Here is a 25,609-nt window from a genome sequence, read left to right as displayed (position 1 = left end):
CTTGATTTCTTACTATTTTTATTTTATTTATTTATTTTGCCAGTTCTAGGGCCTGGGCACTATTCCCAAGTCACCCTGTGCTCAGCCTCTTTGTAATCAAAGCTAGCACTCTACCACTTTAGCCATAGTACCACTTCTAGCTTTTTCTGTTGATGTGGTACTGAGGAATTGAACCCAAGGCTTCATGTATAGTAGGCAAGCACTCTACCACTAACCTATATCCCCAGTCTCTCTTACTATTTTTAATAAACATGAAATATGTATTAATAATAAATAAAATTTTATATAAAAATTCATTTCTTAGAAGCAAAGGTCATCTATAGCTATCTCTGAAATCAAATTCTTTTTCAATCCTGGAAATAATGATTTCTAAGAAATTTATTGCCTAAAGTCAAGAAATGTTAATATTAGAAAAAGCAAACCCAGAGGTAGTCAAGAACTGATGATTCCATAATGTAAAGCTGTAGTAATGCTGTAACAGAACATGTATCATCTCTAAACATAAGGCCAATTTGATAAAGGTCATGGCAGAAACTAACAATTAGAGAAACAACTTTTATCTTCTCTTACTCACGTAGGTTATGCTTTTAATTTGAGGGTAACATAAATGTATACTTTGTGAACATGTCTGAGTTCTATAATGGGAAAACAACCAGGAATCATACAAATGGATTCATAAACCATGACATAATGAGACATTTAATAAAAACCCAAAATAACTCTAGTACTGAAAACAGAGGAAGAGGAACATTTATGAAATAATGAATGCTCTTTTCTGACTCACTCACTGGGTTCCCTGACCTGGATTCCATTAATACAAAAAAAAAAAAGCCTCATGACTTTCAAAAATTATTTTAAATAAGACAACACATATTTTTATTTTTCAAAATCCATGGGAAAATGTAAAACCAGTATTATGGTCATCCTTTGATTTTTATTTTCTAAAGCTCCTCTTGTTCTGTTTCAAGCAATAAAGTATGAATGTTGAACAATTTGAGCAGACAGGCTTGATATCAATGGCTTTACTGTGTCTAGTGTTTGTAATTTTATTTAAAAGTAGTAAATATATCAAGGCAGGCAATGATCTATGGAAGAATCAATAATTGCTAAAACATATTACTGCTTAACATAGACATTATCAGACTAGAAATAATTTTGTAATGAATGATGAATTTTGACAGTGATTGAAAAAAATGCCCATATTTTATTTAATCTAAAGGTTATCTTTATTCATCCTTTTCATTCTTAGCAGAATGCACTTACTCAGCAAGAGTACCTATATGTGCTAATATGTTTTTAAGGCTCTTTCTTTTTTTAGTTAGTTCACATGTTAAAGCACTAAAACTTCTTAGCCATTGAGGTTTAAGCAATTACTTTTAGTACTATGGACCTATACTGGAAAATAATATCTGAGAAACTATGTAAGGCTTATTGAAGACTTCATTTTTGTTTTGTGTTTCAATTTTAAAGTTGTTTGCTCTCTATGAACATACATTGCTTTATGGCAGATAATCCATTTAAATAATTTTAATTTCAAAATGAAATATATAAATTTAAAAAGGAATTGGGCAAGCACTCCACCACTAGGTCAAGCTCCCGGCTGTGAAGTTATTCACCTTCTATCTGGTGAATATAATATATCCCTTCTATTAATCACAATAAAAAATTATTAAAAAAGGAATTGGGAATGTCTGCCTGTATATGGTCCTGAGGTTTTTATGGAAAATCAAGTAAAATAATTAAGTGTACATTGCCTTTTTTCCCCATTAGTCTATGAATCTTCTGTAACTTAAAATGACATGATATAATAAATGGCTAAACTTTTTCAGGGACAGCAATGTGGGATGTGTGTAAGTTAATTTCTTCTAAGACATGGATTGAAAGATAAGAAACAAAAAAGAAGTAGACCAAGAATTACTTTGACTACTTAATAAAAATACTTCTCATGAGAAAATGTGAGGAAGATATTGTTAGTAGAACTAATGAAAAAGACAAGTACATAATTAAGTAAATGGAAGGTAGACAACCTGCAATGTACCACATAATATTTGCCACCTGCACACCTCAAAACAGCAGTCTTTAGCCTACTTAGTAGTAAAATCTGAGTAAATAATATACTTCAAGGACTTGATTGTTATCACTTTTGGGTCAAATTCTATTATGTTTGACTGTATACCTGAAAAAAAAATCACTTCCGTTTACTCATTTCCCAAATAGAACTAAAACCTGGACTATCAGATTTCAAGTCCTTGCTATTTTGTTATTTACCTTCTTAACTGCATTTTTTTTTTTTGGTCTTTGTTCTATTTTGGTACTGGAGATCAAACCAAGGACACTCTGCTTGCTATGCAAGTACCTTGCCACCAAACTACATCCCAGCCCAAGTCCTTGCTCTTTTTTATCCTCATCTTGCCTCCTCTTTCATTCTAGGCCTTTAACAGTATTCTACGTGCCACACTTCTGCAAACACACCTTGTGCCCTTACCCTTATCCAGCCTTAGCCTTTCCACCAAAGGCAAATAAAAGAAATGAGAAAGTGCCTGTCCTGGGGTTGAACGATCCACTGTACAGGCCCACTGGCTAATATTATTGGGTTGGATTAGCCACCCTGCACAAAGTATTCTGGTAAAACCCACAGCCAAATACTTTCTTTCACCTTCCTTGACTTGAGCTTCTTAAAGCACCTAGAACTTTTGACCTTCCTCAGTACCACTTACTTTTTTCTTTGACCTCTTTAGAAACGTGTCTGTTGGTTCTTTTCCATTTCTCTTACTTTGTTACCCTGGTGACAAATACTTACTTCTTTTATCCTAAAGGATATTTTTATCTTCAAGATTTTATTCTTGGCCCAGATTTTAAGCTAACAAAATCATACAATCTCCATGGATGTTTATCACTCCACATCCAGATTTGTTTTTAAGTTTTTGAGACAATCGATAATTTAATATGTAGTTACGAGAAGTAACAAAAAAACTTGAAATATCCTTCTATCAAGTCATACAATATATCTGTAGATCATTTAGAAGCCCTTGACAATCTCTTGTCACTAAAATGGTCACTGTTACAAGCAGATCCTTCTACAATGGTGACAAATAAATTTCTCTCTTCATGCACATCTCCTAATCAGGAACATTCTGTGGTATTTTCAAGGCCTGCTCATCCTAGTAATTTTAGCTTCAGTTCTTCTTCATGGAAAGCTAACATGGTGCTACTGGTCCTTAGAATCTTTCTGAATACTCTCCATCTCTCCCAGTAGATCTAGAGCTCCTTGAAAATAGAAAATCAGTCATGTGTGTCATTCATGGCTATGAGATATATTGGCACTCCACAATACAAAGCTATTTAAATAGCTAAGACTTTTTTTTAAAAAAAGGAGAAATGAAGTAACAGAAAAAATAAATGAGACAGAATTTTCCATGAGAGGATTCTAGAAATTGAGATTTCAACTCTAACAACTAGGTGTGTTAAAACAGAACACATTAAGCATAGGAAAAAAAAAGGCTACAACCTTTCCTTTTTTTCCCCCCAACAAGATTTTACATTTGAAATAATACTCACCCTCTTCAACAGTCAGCAGATTTCCCAAATCTGCTGACGAATGGTACTGAACTGGCTCGGAACTCTTTACATTTGCTAGTGGTAGGAAGGGGTCGTAATCCGTGGATGACAAGTCAGCCAGGGTCAGTGTATAGTGACTCTGCTGGGTGTATGTGCTTGATCCACAAACACAGCAGTGCAGAACCTGTGGAAAACAGATGAGAATGGCACCTTGAATGCCACCATCCCAGATCCACTAACTTCACCATTCCAGATCCAACTAACTTCAATTAGGTGCTAGGGCTGCTTCTAGTGAATACTTAAACATCCTGCTAATAGAAAAGTTCATTTTGCTTCTTTCTCATAAATGACAATAAGTATGTTCCCAGAACAAAAGAAAAGCAAAGGTGAAAAATGACCCACTTTGCTCTTTGATGTGAGTCCTACTCCCTCCACAAAAATCAGGAGGTGAAGGGAAGCTGTGGGGTAAACCCCTCAAGCTTAATAACCGTTCATGAGTTTATGTTAGTATAGCTTGAACTCCATGAGTTGTAACGGTTGATGGAATACAAATTTTAAAATATAATTTAATAAAAGTAAATTTAATGCTAGTTAATTTGCTGAAGATTAGAACCTTTCACTTAGTTTAGAGGCTTTTTTTTTTTAAACTGCACAGCGACATTTATTGTTTAGCCTGGGAGTTTGGCCTAGTGGTAGAGTGCTTGCCTAGCATGCACGAAGACCCAGGTTCGATTCCTCAGTACCACATACATAGAAAAAAAGCCAGAAGTGGCGCTGAGGTTCAAGTGGTAGAGTGCTAGCCTTGAGCAAAATAAAGTTTAGAGGCTTTTTAAAGGTCAACAGATTATTGGAAACATTATACTGTTTTCTTCCTTCGATAAACAGATTTTGTTAAATGTTCTAAATATTTTTTTCATGTATGCATTACATTCTTTTTTTTTTTTTTTTGCCAGTCTTGGGGCTTGAACTCAGGGCTTTCTCAAGGCTAGAGCTCTATCATTTGAACCACAGTGCCACTTCCAGCTTTTTCTATGTATGTGGTGCCAAGGAATTGAACCTGGGTCTTCATGCATGCTAGGTAAACTCCCAGCCCAAGCATTCCATTCTTTAGCAGACACAGATTATATTTCATAAACACTGGGTATTCTGCCAAACAGCAGTTGTTTTCCAGATTAAAGATAGTAGTTATATAAAAATGCACTTTTTTTTTTTGCCAGTCCTGGGCTTGAGCTCAGGGCCTGAGCACTGTCTTTGGACTTTCTCAAGGCTAGAGCTCTACCACTTGAGCCTCAGCACCATTTCTGGCTTTTTTCTATGTATGTGGTACCGAGGAATCGAACCCGGGTCTTCATGCATGCTAGGCAAGCACTTTAACCACTAGGCCAAACTCCCGGCCCTGCACTTATCTTTTACTTGATAACATTTTTAACTTGCTTGTATATAGCTGAGTATGTTCTGTTTTCATTCACTAAATTGTACATATCTTTTAAGTGTTTCAACCCAGGACAAATCTTTTCCAAAGGGCACAAATAAATTAATGCACAAAACACAATTTGGTAACTCTGGACATATAGGTCTGCAGTTGTGCTCCAAAATCCAGATGGAGACTCACCCTGTAGATATAATCCAGCAAGGGGGCCTGGGATGGGTGTTGTTCCTCCAGAACTACTGTAGACACAGGATGGAGAAGTGCATTCACTGGCAATGCCATGCACCAGTCCAGGAGGCACAGGAGCAAGGACACAATGAACTGGAAGAAGAAGTAAGTCCAGTACTATGTTAAAGCTTACTACATGTAATACTATTTGAGAGAACAGTCTCTGCTTAAACTAATTATTCAATGGACACACACATGCTAGGTGGGTAAATAGAGAAATCAGTATTTTTTTGCTTTTGTACTGCTCCTGTGGCTTGAACTCTGGGCCTGGGTGCTGTCCTTGAGCTTTATTGCTCAAGGCTAGCATTCTACCACTTGAGCCACAACTCCACTTCTAGCTTTTTGGTAGATAATTGAAGATAGGAATCACTAAAGCTATCAGCACAACTATGTATACTGCAGCATTATTTACCAGAGCCAAGACATGGAATCAATACAGATGTTCCTCAGTGGATGAATGGATCAAGAAAATGTGGTATATATACACAATAGAATTTTATGCTTCCATCAGAAAGAATGATAGAGCCCTAGGTGTAAGAAAATGGAAAGACTTGGCAAAAAAATCATATTGAGAAGCCAGACCCAAAGAAACATAGAATGCCTGTTTTCCCTCATTTGTAATAATTATCATGTCTAGGGTAGCTCTAACTGAAGATTATAATGGCTCAATAGTTATGTACATATGACCTTATAAAACGATGTTAATCGAAATGAACTACAAGATATGGAAACAAGAGTGCCTCTTCCTTCCTTCCTTCCTTCCTTCCCTCCCTCCCTCCCTCCTTTCTTTCTCTTTCTTTCTTTCTTTCTTTCTTTCTTTCTTTCTTTCTTTCTTTCTTTCTTTCTTTCTTTCTTTCTTTCTTTCTTTCTTTCTTTCTTTCTTTTGCCATCCTGGGGGCTTAAACTCAGGGCCTGGGCACTGTCCTTGAACACTTTTTGCTCAAGGCTAGTGCTCTGTCATTTGAGCCACAGCACCACTTCTGGCTTTTTCTATGTGGTACTAAGGAATTGAACCCAGGGCTTCATGCATGCCAGGCAAGTACTCTACCACTAGGCCATACTCCCAGCCCGCTGTTGCTGCTGTTTTATTCTTAGTATTCTGTATGCTGTTCTTTTCTTTTCATATTTTTTTTCTTTTTTTTCACCTTTGGTTATCCCCTGTTGTCACATTTCTGATTTTGGTACCCTTTGTATTGTAAATAAATTTATGTGATTTGGGGATGGGAAGGGCAATTCAGAAATAGTGAGACAAAGGAACAATGATACTCACAAGAAACTATATTGGAAATGAATTTTACAACTTGTTAGGGGGTAGGTGGGGGAGGAAAAGCTGGAGAAAATGAGGAAGACATAACAATGTTCAATGAGAAATGTACTCACTGATTTCTGGCCATAATCAAGAAATCTAATAACAACAAATGCTGGTGGGGATGTGGCCAGAAGGGATTGCTATTGCACTGTTGGTGGAAGTGTAAACTTGTTCAAACATTATGGAAAGCTGTGTGGTGGTGATTCCTCAAAAAACTAAACATAGAGCTTCCATATGATCCAGCAATCCTCCTCCTTGGTATTTACCCGAATATCCAGAAACAAGGCCATACTAAAACTGCCAGCACAACCATCTTCATTGCAGCATTATTTACCACAGCTAGGATATGGATCCAACCCAGATGCCCCTCAGGAGATGAACAGATCAAGAAGATGTGGTATTTATACACAATGGAATTCTATGCTACCATCAGAAAGAATGATATCGTCCCATTTATAAGGAAATGGAAAGCCTTGGAAAAATCATATTAAGTGAAGTAAGCCAAATCTGAAGAAACATAGGCTCCATGGTTTCCCCCATTTGTAACAACTAGTATATGTCAGAGGATCACAACAGCTCAAAAGCTATGTACATATGGCCATATAGAATGAGGCTAAGTGAAATGAACTCCAGGATAGAGAAACAAGAGGTTTATCTTTGTAATTGTTGTTCATAATATACTATGTAAGACTATTTCTTTTCTCTTTTTTTCCCTTATGGTTTATCTCATGTTGTTACTGTATCTGATTTTGGTACCTGGTATATTGTATATACATTTATTTATTTGAAAAAGGCAAGATAAAGGGAAGGGGAAGACAAGATGAGCAGAAAGGGTGAGGGGAGGGAAATTGGGAGAAAAACATGGGAAAGGGTAACAATGTTCGAGAAGTAATGTACTCACTACCTGATGAATGTAACTGTAACCCCTCTCTATATCACTCTGACAATAAAGTAAAAAAAATGAAAAAAGAAATGTATCGATTACTTTACTTATATAATTAAAACCCCTCTGCACTAGGAGTATGACCTAGTGGTAGAATGCTTGCCTAGCAAGCATGAAGCCCTGGGTTAATTCCTCAGTACCATATACACAGAAAAGGCCACTGGTGCTGTGGCTCAAGTGGCAGAGCACTAGCCTTGCACAAAAAAGTATCCAAGGACAGTGCCCAGGCCTTGAGTTCAAGCCCCAGGACTGGCAAAAGAAAAAAGAAAATAAACCACCCCCTGTACCTTTACAATACTACTACAGTTCTACTATGATCTCTACTGTTACTGCTACTACTAAAGAATAGAAAAAAAAGAGTCTCATGCACTTTCTTGCCTTGGTTGACTTTGAAACATGATTCACAGATCTCGGCTTCTTCAGTACTAGGATTACAAGCCACTGATACCCAATGAAAACATGCTCTCTCTTTTTTCAATAGGAGATACTGTGAAGGCCTATGTATAAGAGTATTATTAAGAATATCACTATCTATAATATTACTTATCATTCCATCTCACACTTAAAAATTAACTAGGGAAAAGTCATCTAATGTTCCACTTACCTTCTTATCTGTTTCCACTGAGGAATATTCAGCACTTGGTAAAAGAAAAGCAATTGTGGCCACAAGAATCTGCATAAAAGGTAAATCCTTAATCAAACAGACTATAATAATAGTTTGGAAGTCACATGTTAAGAGTCCCAAGGTAACATTCTAAATAAATCCAGCTTTGTGCTATCACTGTTGAAGTATGATAAGCTTCAAGGAAGTTGTGGGTAGAATCTTGAAAATTAGGAGACCTACACTTGGTTTCCACTCTATTCTGCTGGTAGGGGACCTGGGAGCCCCCAAGAAAAAGATATTTCCCTCTGTAGTTCATATAACTTCCACCGTCAGCCCCATAGTTCCCACAGTAAAGTAAAAGGTACTGTCAAAAATCATTATGGGCTGGATGCCAGTGGCTCACACCTGTAATCCTAGCTACTCAGGAGGCTGAGATCTGTGGATCACTGTTCAAAGCCAGCCCAGGTACAAAAGTCAGTGAGACACTTATCTCTAATTTACCACCAGAAAACAGGACATGACACTTTGGCTCAAGGAGTAGAGTGCTAGCCTTGAGCCGAAGAGCTCAGGGACAATGCCCAGGACCAGAGTCCAAGTCCCACAACTGACAAAAAACCAAAAACCAAAAACTAAAACACCAAACATTATGGAAATGTTTTCATTTAAAGTGGTACTGTGGCTTAAGTGGAAGATAACTTGTTTTGAAAAAGCTCAAGGACAGTGCCCAGGCCCTGAGTTCAAGCCCCAGGATTGGAAAAAAAATAAAATAAATAAAATTATTATAAATTATATAGGTGCACACTTGCTATCTTGGTATAACCATACCCCTTTTGTTCTCAAAAGTATTCCTATTCTTAAATGATACTGATAGGTTATACAATTGTCCTAAAACTCAACTTTATATTTTATATACCTAAGGAGAAAGCACTATTGTACTCCAGGTCACTTAAGGTGACTTGTGACTTTCAATGTTTTTCTGAGAGAACAAAGTGATCTGTCTAGTGAAATTTGTCTAGCACTAAGAGGAAATAAATCAACATCACTTCTCTCTCCCTGTAATTCCTCACAGGGACAAATTAAATTTCCTCAGTCACCATTGGACGTGTAAAGAACAGGCTTTGTTTAAAAATGTGTAGTGATAAAACATAGCACATATACGTGCTTTAGCACAGGCACCTGAATGAGAGTACCTGCCCAAGTTTAAGCAAGGCATGTTTGATGGTAACCCACATGTAGAATGCTATGATAAGTGATTCTTCCTATTCCCTCTGCTTCCCCCTGCTGCCAATTACCCCATAGAGATTATTACAGTAATAATCTCATTATAGCTGGGTAATCATGCTATGGCATAAAGCATGTTCCAGGGCTTTAGTCTGGAAGAGATTCCTCCTTTATACAACAGCCGTCCCCTCCAGTCTGCACAGAGGGCACTCATAACCAGCTGCCTGTTCCTTGTTGGCACCATCCAAATTACTCTCGATGAATGAAGCACAGTCTACAAAAGATCTCTTTGTAGAGGTTATGACTGTCTTTTAAATTCCCCAACTATCAGCCTCTGCTCTGGAATATTACTGGCTTCTTTACTTGGTGCCTAGACTTGCAGCTGAGAATAATCAGCCAACTTGATCTTAAAATAGGACTTATGATAGAACTTAATACTTGGTTCTCTAACCATTATTTTATTTGAGTGATTATAAATAATTAGATATCAAATAAGTTAAAAAAAACACGCATGTGTTTTAGCATTACAAGAAAAAGACTTACTTCTGCCATCTTCCGAGGCAGGGCAGTTTCAAACATCTGAAGCCTTTCCCAGTAGGAAACAAGCAACTGAAGAACATCACAAGCCATCTGAGCCACAATTTTGTTAGGAAACTACAAAAGAGAGCAAAATCCTAAAGTATAATGTAACAACAGGTGTATTATTCTTGAGAAGAAAAAAATTGTTATTTATTCCCAATCCCATATACATTATTTTGTTTTGCATGAAATTGGTAAGAACTATGACTAATTAACAGTTTATGTATAACCAAACTATCATCCTATCACTGCTTTGTCTAGTGTTGATAATTTTAACAAGTTTCTCACAGAATAAAATAGCATTGTTTAATTTAGAAATCTAAATTGTAATTTCATTTTCCTTATTCAGATCATAAAAATAATATTTTTGGCTACAGGAACTTAAAATGGGATATACTGTTGAATACCTCTTATATATTGAACTTTTTACAAGAATTAAATTCATTCTCATTGATACATTTTCATTGACAGCTCTGTAAGGTAGATGCTATCTTCATTTTACACATGAAAAAACAGATTGACTAAATGATTTTCTATTCTATGAAACAACCCACATATGTAATATACTAGGAAATGTGTAAAATTAGAGATTACAATAGTCATTCACCATGAGATAATGAAAGATTCTGATGCCTCTTCAGAATGTTTGTTCTGGGGCCACATTAAGTTCTTCTGGATGCTTTTACTTCTTGTGAATGATGAATGTCAGAAGTGCTGTCCTTATGATTTTATAATTGAACATGCTGGGGAAAAATGAATGGGATAAGGGTATCCCATGTTTCTCTCCTTAGCAAGAAGCTGGGGATTTTTACCTGGCTCTCTATACTTCATTATCTGTTGCTCAAAGATTTGTCAATAACTTTGTATCACTGTTCTAGAAAATCCTTACTACAAGGTCCATGAAGCAGACATCCATTGACAAGTGTGCCACGTAAACAATGCTAAAAAAAAAAATCAGTGTTTAGCACTCCAGTAAAAACACACACACACACACACATGTAGAAGGTAAGGAAAAAAGTGATCAACAGTAATTCTACAGAAGAGTTGTTTACTGCCCCTACCAGGCAAGTGCTAGGCAAATGTAAAGTACAGAGGAATTCTTTACAGCCTTCCCAGGCTATCTAGATTCCAGAAGAACTGATCACTACTAAGACCTTCCTACCTTCCTTCCTTCCTTCCTTCCTTCCTTCCTTCCTTCCTTCCTTCCTTCCTTCCTTCCTTCCTTCCTTCCTTTCTTCCTTCCTTCTTTCCTTCCTTGTTTCTTCCTAAGTTTTTTTTTTTTTCCAGTCCTGGGGCTTGAACTCAGGGCCTGGGCACTGTCCTTGGGCTTTCTCAAGGCTACTGCTTTACCACTTGAGCTACAGAGCCACTTCTGGCTTTTTTGTTCTGTTTATGTGGTATTGAGGAAATGAACCCAGGGCTTTGTGTATGCTAGGCGGACACTATTACTAGGCCATGCTCCCCAGGCCCCCTTCCATCTTTCCTTCCTTCCTCTCTCCCTTCCTCTCCCCATGCACCCTCCAATCCACCTCCTGCCCTCCCTCCCTCCTTTCCTTCCTTCATTTTTGTCAGTAATAGGACTTGAATTCAGGATCTAGGCTAGGTAGTGTCCCTGAGCTTCTTTTCACTCAAAGCTAGCACTCTATCACTACTGGTTTTCTGGAGGTTAAATGGAGATGTGAGTCTCATCGACATTCCTGCCTAGGCTGACTATGAACTGTGACCCTCAAATTTCAGCCTCCTGAGTAACTAGGATTATAGGCCTGAGCCACTGGTACCCAGATCCTACAGGTGCTTTCTATTGCTTAAAGGCCCTAGATTGTTTCTACCCTATGGGACTCAAAATGAGGCTCCAATGAGGTCACTATCCTCATGCAAAGCTGTGGCAGGCTACTGCTTCCAGGTTTTTAGCTTCATCCTGTTCTCCTGCTATATTTTTTTCATAGTCTAGGACTTCTGGACTTGGAGGACTGTGGGACAGGGCAGGTTGTACATGTTTGCTATTCTCCTACATCACTGTCATACCCCAAAAGCTCACATGAAAATTTGAGTACAGAATTAAAGGCACAAAATGTATACATAGTTCCTATTTTGCAGGAACTGGTAGTGTCACTGGGCAGGCAGAGTCCTATGAAGTACACTATTTGGTGAGCTATGCTGGTGAGCTTAAGGCTGGCAAGACCACTCAGGAGGCTGAGTGATAAGCAGAGTAAGTTAGGTGATGGACAGACTTGTGGCACAGGAAGTAAGAGAAGGGAGTTGGAGAAGGGGAAATCTACTTGGCTATATCTTGGCCTTCTGGATTTCTTGGCTCTTTGATTGCTTTGTACTTCAAGCTGGAGCCAGTACTTTCTTCTTCCATTTCCCTTGTCTTATTTCTAAACTGGAGATGGCAGCAATACCCACCCAACAGGGAAGAATAGTGGGACAAGCCGCAAGCTGTGCTGGACAGTGCCTGACAGAATAAGGGCTCAATATGTATTGCCACATGTTTTTCTTATTCTTTGTTTTTCCTCAGAATTACAGAATGATAGTGGAAATTTAAGAAATAAAACTGGGCACCAGTGGCTTATCCCACACTGGTACCTGCAATCCTAGCTACTCAGGAGGCTGAGCAGGAAAGTCTGTGGGACTCTTTTCTTCAATTATCTATCAAAAAGCTGGAAGTGGAACTGTGGCTTAAGTAGTGGTACACTAGCCTTGAGCAAAAGAGCTCAGGGACCATGACCAGGCCATGAGTTCAAAACCCCATAACAAGCACCAAAGACGAGGAGGGGAGAGGAGGGGGAGGGGGAGGAGGAGGGGGAGGGAGAAATATCTATCCTATTACTCTTCTTAAACTCTTCTGCTGTTACCCATTTCTAGTTTTGTTCTATACTGTATAGAAAATTACAAATACACACATACATAATTTCTAAGAGGCCATCGCGTTATTAACAGCTTTTCCAAATAAGGTCTAGAAGTGAGGGAACTACTATATATTAAGTATGCATGTCTAGATTCGAGAGAAATTGAAAGACACATCTTCCAACTGAAAAAATTATTTAAAAATAAATTGAGATCTGCATTATTTTATGTTATATTCAACTTGTTGCACTTTAATAATTATACGTGAGTAACCTCCATAGCTGGAGAGTGAGTATGATGCACACTTGAGTTATGTAAATTCCCAGATATGTGGCCAGAATCCCCTGAGTTTCATCTGACAAGTTTGTCAGGCTCACAGGCAATGTATTTTCCTCCTCTATTAAGTGTGGGTGGCAGTGACAATTCTTTTCACAGTATGGTTCTATGGCTTAAACATCATGGAAAAGGTCAGCTCAGGCTGAAGGGAACACCCTCCTGTAGTATCATGGTTGAATAATTTTAATATTTCTCATTAAGCCATGAGCAGCGGGTATTGTTCTAACTTCAAATATTGTGAAGCAGGAAAGGGCAAGGACAAGGCGATAGGGACGGCTAGAGTATATGCTTGGGGAACAAGAAACCTTCAGTTTATAGTCAAACAAGGGCCAGATCATGAGGGTCCCACACCAAGCTAAGGGTGTGGTAAATCACTGGCTGATTATTCTGCGATCTAAAACACATAGTGCATGAAGGGTAAAACAGGGGCTGACACTGTAATGATGGTGACTGCCTCTACACAGCTGTAACTGCTGTTACTAGTCCAGTGTCATGGGGCAGACAGCAAGAAAAGGCAGGCAATAAGAGTCTGGACATTGACGTAAGATAGATGGTTTGGGATTTAACTTTGGCTCATTTTGGTTATCCTGCAGGGCTGAAAAAGCTCCTTTAACTGGCCTGCACCCTGGTTTTCCAACTAGTAAAATGAAGATACTTTTCTCATCATTGAGAACTTTCCCAATGCCCTTAGAATAATGCCTAGTCCACATGCAGCATTCATCTGTTCTGGAAGTACAAAAAGGACAAGGCTAGTTATTATTACTGTTTCTAAACATGAAGCAGGAAAGGACAGGATATGAGCTCTGGTTGTGGAAACAGCCTAACAGCATAATTATAAGTTCATTTATGTCTCTAATATCACACAGATCTGTCTTCAGCGATGGTTCTGCCACTGATAACTGCATGGCCTTAAACTTATGACCTAATTTTTCCTAGCCTTCATTTCCTAACATCTACCTTACAAGGCTATTATAAAGATAGCTTATGTGATTGTACAATAAAATATGAAAATTGATCTCAATAACAAAGCAAACAAAGAAAGATATATGAAAATGTCCAAGTCTTAACAGGCTGTTGAACACTCAGGGCCTCACTGTAAGGGCTGTTCCCAGTTCTACTGGAGACCAGGCCTTGAAATATCACTTTTTTGTCACTCTCACTGACAGGGAGCAGACATGCTCCTTTCCATAGGAGCTGCCCAGCCACCAAAAGAATGCTATCTGGCTACTATGCTTGGTCCAGGAATACTCAAGTCAACGGCCTGATTGCACCTGCCAATTAGGAAGCAACCACTGGTGATCTCACAGCACATTAACCATGGCTATTAGAAAAGGAATTGTGAATCACTACCTCTCTGTAATGTGAAGAGCAATGAATATGGAGCTGATTCAAAGTAAAACTAGCTAAATGCCAGAGAGATAGCTTGATGTCACATTAGCATCATGAAATGGTAATACCTTCAAAGTTACACCTATCACATTGATGGCCTCTTTCACCTGAGGATGGCTGGTACACTGTGCAAGCTCTTCACAAATCCAAACCCCAAGGGAGCAAATGGCGATGCATCTTTTAAAAAAGAAACAAAAGGAAGAAAACTTTCAAATAAAAAAACATATATAATATGTTAACTCAAATTAGCAAAAATTATAGATTCATCAACAGGATTTATTCTTGAAAGAACAGAGGAGAAATTTTCAACAGGCAAGTTTTCAGAACAAATGAATATGGATAATGATTAGCAGTTGACTATTTCTTGAAATGAGTGGCATATTTTCTGATAACTCTCACAACACATTTATGACTTCCTTTTTCTAAATCAAACTTGTTTTTGCATTTTATTATTTTAAGATTTTTTTTGAGAAGGAATCACAAACATAAAACTTTGAAAACTGAGTTTTCCTTTATAATAACATGTACAAAAAACTACTATGTACATAAGACCCTATATTTTATTTTAAAGCATATTTGGATGCAACTTTCAAAATAAATATCTGTCATATTCTTTAAATAGTACCAACATACACACTTTTCAAAGATAACATCATACCATATACGTATTTTGATTCTATTTACAACTGCACTGAAATTTGGCTTCTACATTGAAGAAAAAGTTATCAGTGGAGGCAAAGGGTGGTTTGCCTTCAAGACAAATTCATAGTTTGAATATGTGGAAAAACTAATAAAGTTGAGAGACTTTTAGTAATAATATTTAAAAAATGGAATGTACTAAAAGTTTTGGAGCTGAAAAAGTACATATGACTATAGAAATGAAAAAAACAGAAGAATAATAGGGACAACTTAAAATGATAGCATATTTTAAAACTTATATGAAATGGACAAATTCTTACAAATGTTTAATTTATCAGGAGACAGAGAAGCAGGGAGGGAAAATAATATTAGCCAAACTAGATCTAGTACCATGTTACCTGTTTGTCCAAGGTATAAAGTTTAGTTTAATATTAGTAAATTGGTAATGAGCATATAGCATCTGGCAGTGATAGATTAAGGAATATGCTTGAAGCTATAGTCTGAAGATAACTAAGAAATTAGTTGAGATACAGTATTTGAAGAACTTTAAAATCATTAGAGTCCACAAGACACGGAGGAGTTATGGATGGTATTTTGGCTAATTACTAAAAGGCAATAAGAGGCTGAGTTGGATGCCAGCGACTTCATAGAGTTGGAAGTTTAGCTTTTACTGCAAGAGGAGAGGTGAGAACTTTTCATCCTATAGCAGCCTAGAAAACCTTCTATCTTGGTCACAAATTGCTAACAATCCCTGACTCATAACAGAAGTCATCTAAATGTTTTCAGATATGGTCAAATGTTTCCTTAGGCTCAAAAATCATCACTAGTTAAAAACCACTACTCTAGATGGCTGTATCTCATGTCTGGAATCCTAGCTACTCAGGAAGCTTAGATATGAAGGTCAGGGTTTGAAGATAGCCTGGGCAGGAAAGACCACAAGACTTTTTTTTTTTTTCCCTGTTGGACATGGGGCTTAAATTCAGCCTGGGCGCTGTCCCTGAGCTCTTCAGCTCAAGGCTACCCTTGAGCCAAGCCCCACTTCCAGTTTTCTAGAGGTTAATTGGAGATGAGTCTCTGGTCCTTTTGTGCCCCAGCTAGCTTTGAACATTAATCCTCAGATCACAGCCTCCTGAGTAGCTGCTGAGTAGCTAGGATTACAGGCATGAGCCATTTCGCCTAGTACAACAAGACTCTTCTTATATCCAATTAATCACCAAAAAGTCAGAAGCAGAGCTGTGGCTCAAGTGTTACAGCACTACCCTTGAACAAAAAAAGCATAGAGACAGTGTCCAGACCCTGAGTTCATGCTCCAGGGCAAGTATGTACACACACAGACACAGACAGACAGACAGACAGACACACACACACACACACACACACACACACACTATCATCATACATTCATACATACAAATATATTATTTTTGTGAATTGTTTGTTTATTCCTCCATTTTCCTTCTTACTGGAAGAATCAGAGAATATATCTACTTATATGTAATCTTGCCTTTCTTACCCAAAAGATGATATGCTATGTATAACTTCTATATCTTATTTTTACCTAGTAATTACTTTTAAGTAATTCAAGCATAACAACTTTCTCATTTCTTATTATATATTTATTAAAAAATAGTGAAAATAATTTTTTGTGAAGGTTAATTGTTAGCACATCTTAAAATTCTAAAACAGTTTACCTTGCACATTCATTTGGTTCTTCAGTGGCTTTCTTCAGTAAAGTATTTATGAGATAATGCTAAAAAGACAAAATAAAATAAAAAACTTTGTGTCATAGCTGTTTTTTCATACATACTGACATGTTCCAAATATTGGGGAGCTATGAAAAGCCAAGGAACATGGATCGTTCTTCAGTTGGAAAGCCCGGAAGAAGGAGAAACTCTGGGTTCCTTGCTATTGGGGAATCCCAGAATAATTAAGCTAGACTAGGGTACATTGTTGTGGGATATTCAATGACAAATTCACAATGCAAATGACTTCCAGATAGGAAAATCTTCACTTTTTTAACTTTGATTGGATTATAATTTGTTAATTGAATTATACAATATAATTATGCATTATGGATTGATTGATAAATGTTCATATATTTTTGCTTGCCTCAAAAGTGAATTGAGGAGAAAACACATGCTTACTCTTATTTACCAAGAAATAATTTTAGCTTTCAAATTATTACTAATATTTACTCAGGCCAACAACAGATCGAATAGCTTATACATTCATTTGATACATGAACACAGCATAGTTAAGGAAACAAAATTATTGCAAAGCATAATTCATTCCTAGGAATGACAAACATCTAACAAAAAACACTGGAGGAAAAGACATAAGAGATCAAATTATAATATGATGCAAGTATGCTATATTTCTAGTTCCTAAACAGACTTCTGAAAACAACTACTGAAACATTTAATAGACAAGGCCAAATTTCAGAGCTAAGAGAAAATTTGGAAGTTATACTCATATAACTGGAACTATACAATGCTGAGCCTGACATCTAGTCAAATGTGTTATGTACCTTGACATCTTCTGTTCCTGAAATGACCTCATTCACTTCTGGCACTGATCGAAGTAAAGGAATCTCCTGATAGGTATTTGGAAAGCAGACCAGAGAACCAAGGATGGTGAGAGCTTCTGAACGAGGTGCCTGCACAGACACAAGAAGTAAAGCATGAAAAACAACAATAACATGGTTGTGAGACATAATCTTTATCATTATTTTATCTTGGGTAAGAAATACTAAGCTATGCCTATCTGTTTTTCAGGTGAGTATTTAGGCAAGTGAGATTTGCTTTAATGAAAAAGCAAGTTTCCAAGGTATAGAAAGTATCATTATACCTGGCACAGGCAAATGTTGTAAAAACTTGTCAGCAGATTCATTCAGAATTAGAAAGGTCAATGGCTCAGTTGTGACTGCTTTATATTGTTTTAATGCTCTGGGAAAAGAAGCGTAAATGAAATCAACTTAGTTTGCTCTGAAAAACAATTGAGTAATATTCGAAAGGAAGGGGGTTTGAATGCAAATATGGGAAGGTCAAGAGAGAAGGACATGTAGGAAATAACCTGTTTCACCAAGAATTACTTAGCAAAATTAAATACAGTGAACTACTACCACATCTAGTGAGATACTAATCATTTATTTGTCCATAAATGAAATTGGGCATATAGTAAAAGAAGTATTTAATTGTATTTTTTTGCCAGTCCTGGGCCTTGAACTCAGGGCCTGGGTACTGTCCTTGGGCTTTCTCAAGGCTAGAGCTCTACCACTTGAGCCACAGCACCATTTCTGGCTTTTTTCTATGTACCAAGAAATAGAACCCAGGTCTTCATGCATGCTAGGTTAAGCATTCTACCACTAGGCTAAACTCCTGGCCTTTAACTGTATTTTGATTCAGAAAACACTGACTGGCAGCTATAATTATTCCAGGATGGATAGGGGTTGTATTACAAAAGTATGTGATCCAGTTAACCATCTGTCCATCTTACCATCTATCCAGATGACCGTATAACACTTCCATATTCCATAAGAAAACTGAGAGCTCTTCAAAATCTTAAGGCTACCTAATTTCAGGCTTTCACAAGGCTTACATTGGTAAGAACATGAATATGAAATAAAAGTGAGAAGGGAATATGACATGTGGGGTCGAGGAGGAGAAGCAAGTTAGGTGTTTCACACAATTCAGTGAGGCATATGTTATGGGAAGCATAAATTGGAAATATACAATTACTTCCTTTTGACTTAGCATGTTTCTTATAAACACATGGGTAAATAAACATAAAGCAGAAACATATTCTATAGATATGCTTGTGATGATCAGGAGATATTAAAACTTCTGCTAAAAGCTACCCATATGATTACAGATGAGAAAGGCTAGCATGAGTGAAGGAGTGAGCTAAGTGGGTAAGATGTACACTGCAAAAAGCAGGAATGGCCATGGCAGAAGGACCTAGGAACCCATGGAATTTTAATAGGCCCCATGTATATCAAGCCCAGTGAGCATGCACAGTGTATATAAGCACTGGGAAGCCGTGACTGGAGGGAATGGAGGAAAGCCTAAGGCTGTCTAGGAAGAGAACATGGACAAATGGCACAGAGCTCTCCAGCATTTAACCCCTCAAACGGTGATATAAATGAATGCAAGCAGGAAGAGAACAGTGTCTAGAACTCACAGTAATGATGACAGCTTGGAATGGAGTCATGACATTAGAGACAAAGTCACTACATCTTCAATATATTTCACTTTTGTAAGTATGAGGATTTGAAACTACTATATCAAAATATTAAGATCAGGCTGGGAGTTTGGCCTAGTTGGTAGAGTGCTTGCCTAGCATGCACCAAGGTTTGATTCCTCGGTACCACATACCTAGAAAAAAGCTGGAAATCATGCTATGGCTCAAGTGGTAGAGATCTAGCCTTGAGAAAGCCTAAGGACAGAACTCAAGCCCTGAGTTCAAGCCCCAGGACTGGCAAAAAAAATTTAAAATCTGCCCAAATCAGACAACAGTGAATACATTTGCTATTATGAACTTAGTGGCCAGCATTTGCTCTGATCTTATATGCCTTCTCTTAAGACACTGATTTAGTAGATAAGCCCTTCCCACCTAAGCACACTTCAATCCTATGGTTTCTAAGATAATTTTCTCAATTCTCAAGGGAGACTTAACAGTCTCTTTACTGGAACTTCACACTCCCCTAGGACCTAAATATGAGATATTGATCATAGTTCCTTGTCTTGATCCCTCTGAGATTTGTATTCACTCTCACTGGATATCTACATGTGTGTACTATGAAATGCCTCCTGCCTGCTGTCAATCCCCGACACGATTCTCTATTTTATATTTTTCCTGACTTCCAGATTTGTGAACTTGACTCATTCTTTCTTGGTACTCAGAGTCAAAAGGCATCTCAGGACTAGGTGTGATGGTATGTACCTATGATTTCAGCATTCAAGTTGCTCAGGCAGTGGGATGGAGAATTAGGGGCCTGCCTGGACTATTTACTGAGTGGTAGAATGCTTGTCTAGCATGGGGGAGTCAGAAGTTCAATCGCCAGCAATACTAATTAAGCATTTAAAATGCAACAAGCCTTACCAAGCAGAGTTCTTTAATTTTTATAAAAGTACCCTGCTTTCACCACTCTGACCACTGATTGTAATTTTTATTTTTTTCCTTTTTCTCCGTCCCTCTGAACAATATTAAGGTGTTGAATATCAACAACAATAGGCTTTGCATGTTAAGCATGCATTTTACCACTAAGCTATATATTTTTTCTCTTCAGAAAACTTTGTTAAGAAAATCTTGAAATGTTGGTCATAGCGGAGCTCTATATTTAGACTTTTGAGGAACTGCCATTGTGCTTTCCATAGGGGTTGAACCAGTTTACACTCTCTCCCAGTATAGTAGTGATCCCTCCTGACCACATCCCCACCAGCATCTCTTCTTATTGAATTTCTTGATCATGGCCATTCTAACTGGAATGAGGTGGAATCTCAGTTGTTTTGATTTGCATTTCTTTTATAGCCAGAGATGTCGAGCATTTCTTCATGTGTCTACAGGCCATTCTTATTTCTTCTTCACAGAAGTCTCTAAGTCTTTAGCCCATCTTTTAATGGAATGGTTGTTTCTTTCAAGATTTGTTCTGGAGAGATTCAATTTTTTTAGCTGTAGATATATTTTAGATATGAGGCTTATGTCTGTTGTATGGTTAGTGAAGATCTTCTCCCATTCTTGCTAGCTATGCTATGACCTAGCAATTCCACTACTTGGATTTTACCCAAACATCCAGAAACAAGGACATACTACACTAGCACAATGATGTTCATTGCAGCACTATTTACCATAGCAAAGATATGGAACCAACCCAGATGTCCCTCAGTTGATGAGTGGATCAACAAGATGTGGTATTTATACACAATGGAATTCTATGCTGCCGTCAGAAAGAATGACATTGCCCCATTTGTAAGGAAACAGAAAAATATGGAAAAAATCATATTAAGTGAAATAAGCCAGACTCAAAGGAGCATAGGCTCAATAGTTTCCCTCATTTGTAATAATTAGTACACACCTAGGATTCTCCTAGTAGAGGATTACAATAGCTCAAACCCTAGATACATAAGTCCATATAGGATGAGGCTAAATTAATGGTCCTTCAGGACATGGAAACAAGAGCTTAATTATGAGCGATTGTTATTCTTTTTCCATATTCTTTTATTATAATTAATAGAAGGATTGCATTATATTCACCAGATAGAAGGTACATTACTTCACATACATTGATACCCTTTCTTATGTCTTGGTCCCCATTTTCTTCCCCCCACCCCCGTCCCTCATCTTGTGTGATTGTTATTCTTAATGTACTATGTTTTTTCTCTTCTCTTTTTTGCCCTTTGGTTAATCTCATATTGTTACTGTATCTGATCTTGCTGCCTAGTACATTGTATATACATTTATTTAGGAAAGGGAAGGGGGAAAAAAGATGAGGGGAGGGGTGGGGGAAGAAATTGGGGACAAAAACATGAGAAGGGGTATCAATGTGTGAGATGTAATGTACCTTTTATCTGGCGAATATAACTGTAACCCCTCTACTTATTAAAATTATAAAAAGGAAAATCTTGAAATGGTGCAGAGAATAAAATAACCAAGTATATTCAACATCGAGATTCAAGACTTTACCACTGTTGCTTCATTTATCTTCCCTTGATTTTTTTCTGTTAAATATTTAAAATACAAAACTGTTCATCTGGGTGCTAATAGCTGATGCTTGTGATCCTACCTACTCAGACAGCTAAGATTTGAGGACTGTAGTTCAAAGCCAGTCCAAGAAGTAAAGTCCATGAGACTGTGATCTCCAATTAGCCACCAAAAGGCAAGCAATGGATCTGTGGTTCAAGTGGTAATAGTGCTAGTTTTGAGCAAAAGAGCTTGGAGACAGTGGCCAGACTGTGAGTTCAAGCTCCAGCTCCCACAAAGAAAATACCAAAACTTTTCCACTTCAATTTTTTTAGAGCCAATTCAAGACATGGTGCCAGTTTTTTCTATGATCCTGAGCATCTCTGCTTCATGTTCTTTCTTTACACATATCATTCCTGAGATGTTAAAGGTATCCCTCATAAGACCAGAGAGCTTGGCAATCTTTGCTACAAGTGGAATGTATCTACTAGATTTGAGAAGCACAGTATAAAAAAGGACATAAAGAGAGATTTCAGGAGAGAGATTTCAAACAGAGCTATCTAGATCTCTGTAATTGGTCTCAGGAAAAATATAACAAAGGCTGGCAGTGAAAGAATAATGGTGAGAATGGCAAGAAAGGTGAAGACTATGGTTTCTACATTTTATTTTTTTAAATTTTTTATTGTCGGGGTAATGTATAGATGGGTTACAGTTACATTCGCTAGGTAGCAGGTACATTACTTCTCATACATTGATAACCTTTCTCATGTTTTTGTCCCCATTTCCCTCCACCAACCCACCTCCCAATCATGTTGTTTTCCCCCTTTCTCTTTCCTATTTCAAATAAACAAATAAATGTTTATACACTATACCAGGTAACAAAGTCAGATACAATAACAATATGAGATTAACCAAAGGGCAACAAAGAAGATAAATAGCATACTACATTAAGAACAATAATCACACGACATAAACCTCTTGTTTCCATATCCTAGAGATCCTTTCATTTTGTCTCATCCTATATGACCTTATGTATCTAGGGTTTGAGCTATTGTAATCCTCTGCTAGGAGAGTCCTAGATGTGTACTAATTATTACAAATGAGGGAAACCATTGAGCCAATGTTCCTTTGGGTCTGGCTTACCTCACTTAATATGATTTTTTCCAAGTCTTTCCATTTCCTTACAAATGGGCAATGTCATTCTTTCTGATGGTAGCATAGAATTCCATTGTGTATAAGTACCACATCTTGTTTCAGTCACCTACTGAGGGGCATCTGGGTTGGTTCCATATCTTCACTGTGGTAAATAGTGCTGCAACGAACATCATTGTGCTAGTGGCTTTAGTATGTCCTTGTTACTGGATGTTTGGGTAAATGCCAAGGAGAGGAATTGCTGGGTCATATGGAAGCTCTATGCTTAGTCTTTTGAGGAAACATCATACTGCTTTCCATAGTGGTTGAACTAGTGTGTACTCCCACCAACAGTGTAGTTGTGATCCCTCCTGGCCACATCCCTGCCAGCGTCAAACATCATTAGATTTCTTAATAATGGCCATTCTAACTGGAGTGGCCAACCGTTTTCAACAACTCATCAAAAAAACTTATACACTAAGATCAAACAGGATTCATCACAGGAATGCAAAGCTGGTTCAAAATACACAAGTTAATAAATACAATTCATCACATCAACAGAAGCAAGGACAAGAATCACATGATTATCTCAATAGATGCAGAAAAGGCATTTGACAAGATCCAACACCACATTATGCTCAATATAATAAAGGCTGTGTATGACAAATCTATAGCTAGCATTATACTTAATGGTGAAATGCTAAAGCCATTTCCTCTAAAATCAGGAATGAGACAAGGATGCCCAATCTCTTCACTCCTCTTTAATATAGTATTAGAATTCCTAGCTAGAGCAGTAAGGCAAGAAGCAAGCATAAAGGAATCCGAATAGAGAAAGAGGAAGTGAAACTTTCCCTCTTTGCAGATGACATGATTCTGCATTTAAAGAACCCTACAGACTCCACTCCCAAGTTGCTTGAGCTGATTCAAAACTTTGTCAAAGTAGCAGGGTACCAAAAATCCAGAAATAAGGATATACTGAAGTTACTATACAATAACAGTGTTCATTGCAGCACTATTTACCACAGTGAAGATATGGAACCAACCCAGATGCCCCTCAGTAGATGACTAGATCAAGATGTGGTACTTATACACAATGGAATTCTATGCTACCATCAGAAAGAATGACATTGCCCATTTGTAAGGAAATGGAAAGACTTGGAAAAAATCATATTAAGTGAGGTAAGCCAGACCCAAAGGAACATTGGCTCAATGGTTTCCCTCATTTGTAATAATTAGTACACATCTAGGACTCTCCTAGCAGAGGATTACAATAGCTCAAACCCTAGATACATAAGGTCATATAGGATGAGACAAAATGAAAGGATCTCTAGGATATGGAAACAAGAGGTTTATGTCGTGTGATTATTGTTCTGAATGTAGTATGCTATTTATCTTCTTTGTTGCCCTTTGGTTAATCTCATATTGTTATTGTATCTGACTCTGTTACCTGGTATATTGTATAAACATTTATTTGTTTATTTGAAATAGGAAAGGAAAGGGGGGAAAACAAGATGACTGGGAAGTGGACTGGTGGAGGGAAATGGGGACAAAAACATGAGAAGGGGTATTAATGTGTGAGAAGAAATGCACCTACCTCCTGGCGAATGTAACTCTAATCCCTCCATACATTACCCTGATAATAAAAAATAAAATGAAGAAAAAAACTAGCAGGATTATTATAAAATTAGCCCTTAAAAATCAATTGCTTTCATGTATGCCAACAATGAGAAGAGCAAGGCAGAAATCAGGAAAGCAACTACTTTTGCAATAGCCTCAAAGAAAATAAAATAGTTAGGAATTAACTTAAGTAAGAATGTAAAAGGCCTTTATGATGAAAACTTTAAAAACCTGAAAAAGGAAATTAAAGCAGAACTGAGAAAGTGGAAAAACCCCCCATGCTTCTGGATTGGCAGAATTAACATAGTGAAAATGGCAATCCTGCCAAGGGCCATATCTACAAATTCAATGCAATACTCATCAATATCCCAATGTCATTCATTTTTTTTTCTTTTTTTTGCCAGCCCTGGGCTTGAGTTCAGGGCTTGAGCACTGCCATTAGACTTTCTCAAGGCTAAAGCTCTACCACTTGAGCCTCGGCACCATGTCTGGCTTTTTTTCTATGTATGTGGTACCGAGAAATCTAATCTGGGTCTTCATGCACTCTAGGCAAACACTACCATTAGGCCAAACTCCCAGCCCCCCAATGTCATTCTTTAAGGAAATAGAAGAAGCAATCCAAAATTTCATATGGAATAATAAAAGACCCCACATAGCAAAAACAATCCTTAGTAGAAAGAACAGCACAGGAGGAATATCAATACCAATCTTTAGACTCCATTATAGAGCTATAGTAACCAAAACAGTTTTCTACTGGCAGAAGAACAGGTCTGAGGACCAACAGAATAGAACTGAAGATCTAGAAATCAACCCACAGACCTATGGCTACCTAATCTTTGATAAGGGAGCCAAAAAAAATAGAATGGAAGAAAGACAACCTCTTCAACAAGTGGTGCTGGCAGAACTGGTTAAGCATTTGCAGAAAACTGAAGTTGGATCCTTATGTCACCCTTCACCAGGATCAATTCCAAATGGATCAAAGACTTTGAGGTAAAAGCAGATACACTAAAAACTTTACAAGAAAGAATAGGAGATACACAGGAGATACACTAGGTCTCCTTGGCATAGGTCGAAACTTTCTTAATAAAGACCCAGAAACCC

General features: G+C 37.5%; 1 protein-coding gene across 2 annotated transcripts in view; it reads right to left on the bottom strand.

Moving 5' to 3' along the window:
* The window catches only part of Ralgapa2 (Ral GTPase activating protein catalytic subunit alpha 2), a 310,629-nt gene that overhangs the window by 111,471 nt on the left and 173,549 nt on the right, over positions 1-25,609 (bottom strand). For both annotated transcript variants that reach the window (XM_090351922.1, XM_090351923.1), the window contains 7 exons: positions 17,610-17,738; positions 16,774-16,832; positions 14,512-14,620; positions 9,836-9,946; positions 8,072-8,140; positions 5,171-5,308; positions 3,559-3,742 (listed from right to left, as the gene is read on the bottom strand). In XM_090351922.1, coding sequence (XP_090208048.1) covers positions 3,559-3,742; positions 5,171-5,308; positions 8,072-8,140; positions 9,836-9,946; positions 14,512-14,620; positions 16,774-16,832; positions 17,610-17,738 — 799 coding nt within the window. The remainder of the gene's footprint in view (positions 1-3,558; positions 3,743-5,170; positions 5,309-8,071; positions 8,141-9,835; positions 9,947-14,511; positions 14,621-16,773; positions 16,833-17,609; positions 17,739-25,609) is intronic.

This window comes from Megascapheus bottae, chromosome 18 (genome assembly GCF_031878675.1).
Source record: "Megascapheus bottae isolate mThoBot1 chromosome 18, mThoBot2.hap1, whole genome shotgun sequence".
In the NCBI taxonomy this organism is placed as follows: domain Eukaryota; kingdom Metazoa; phylum Chordata; class Mammalia; order Rodentia; family Geomyidae; genus Megascapheus; species Megascapheus bottae.
This window is presented reverse-complemented; position numbering and strand designations above follow the sequence as displayed.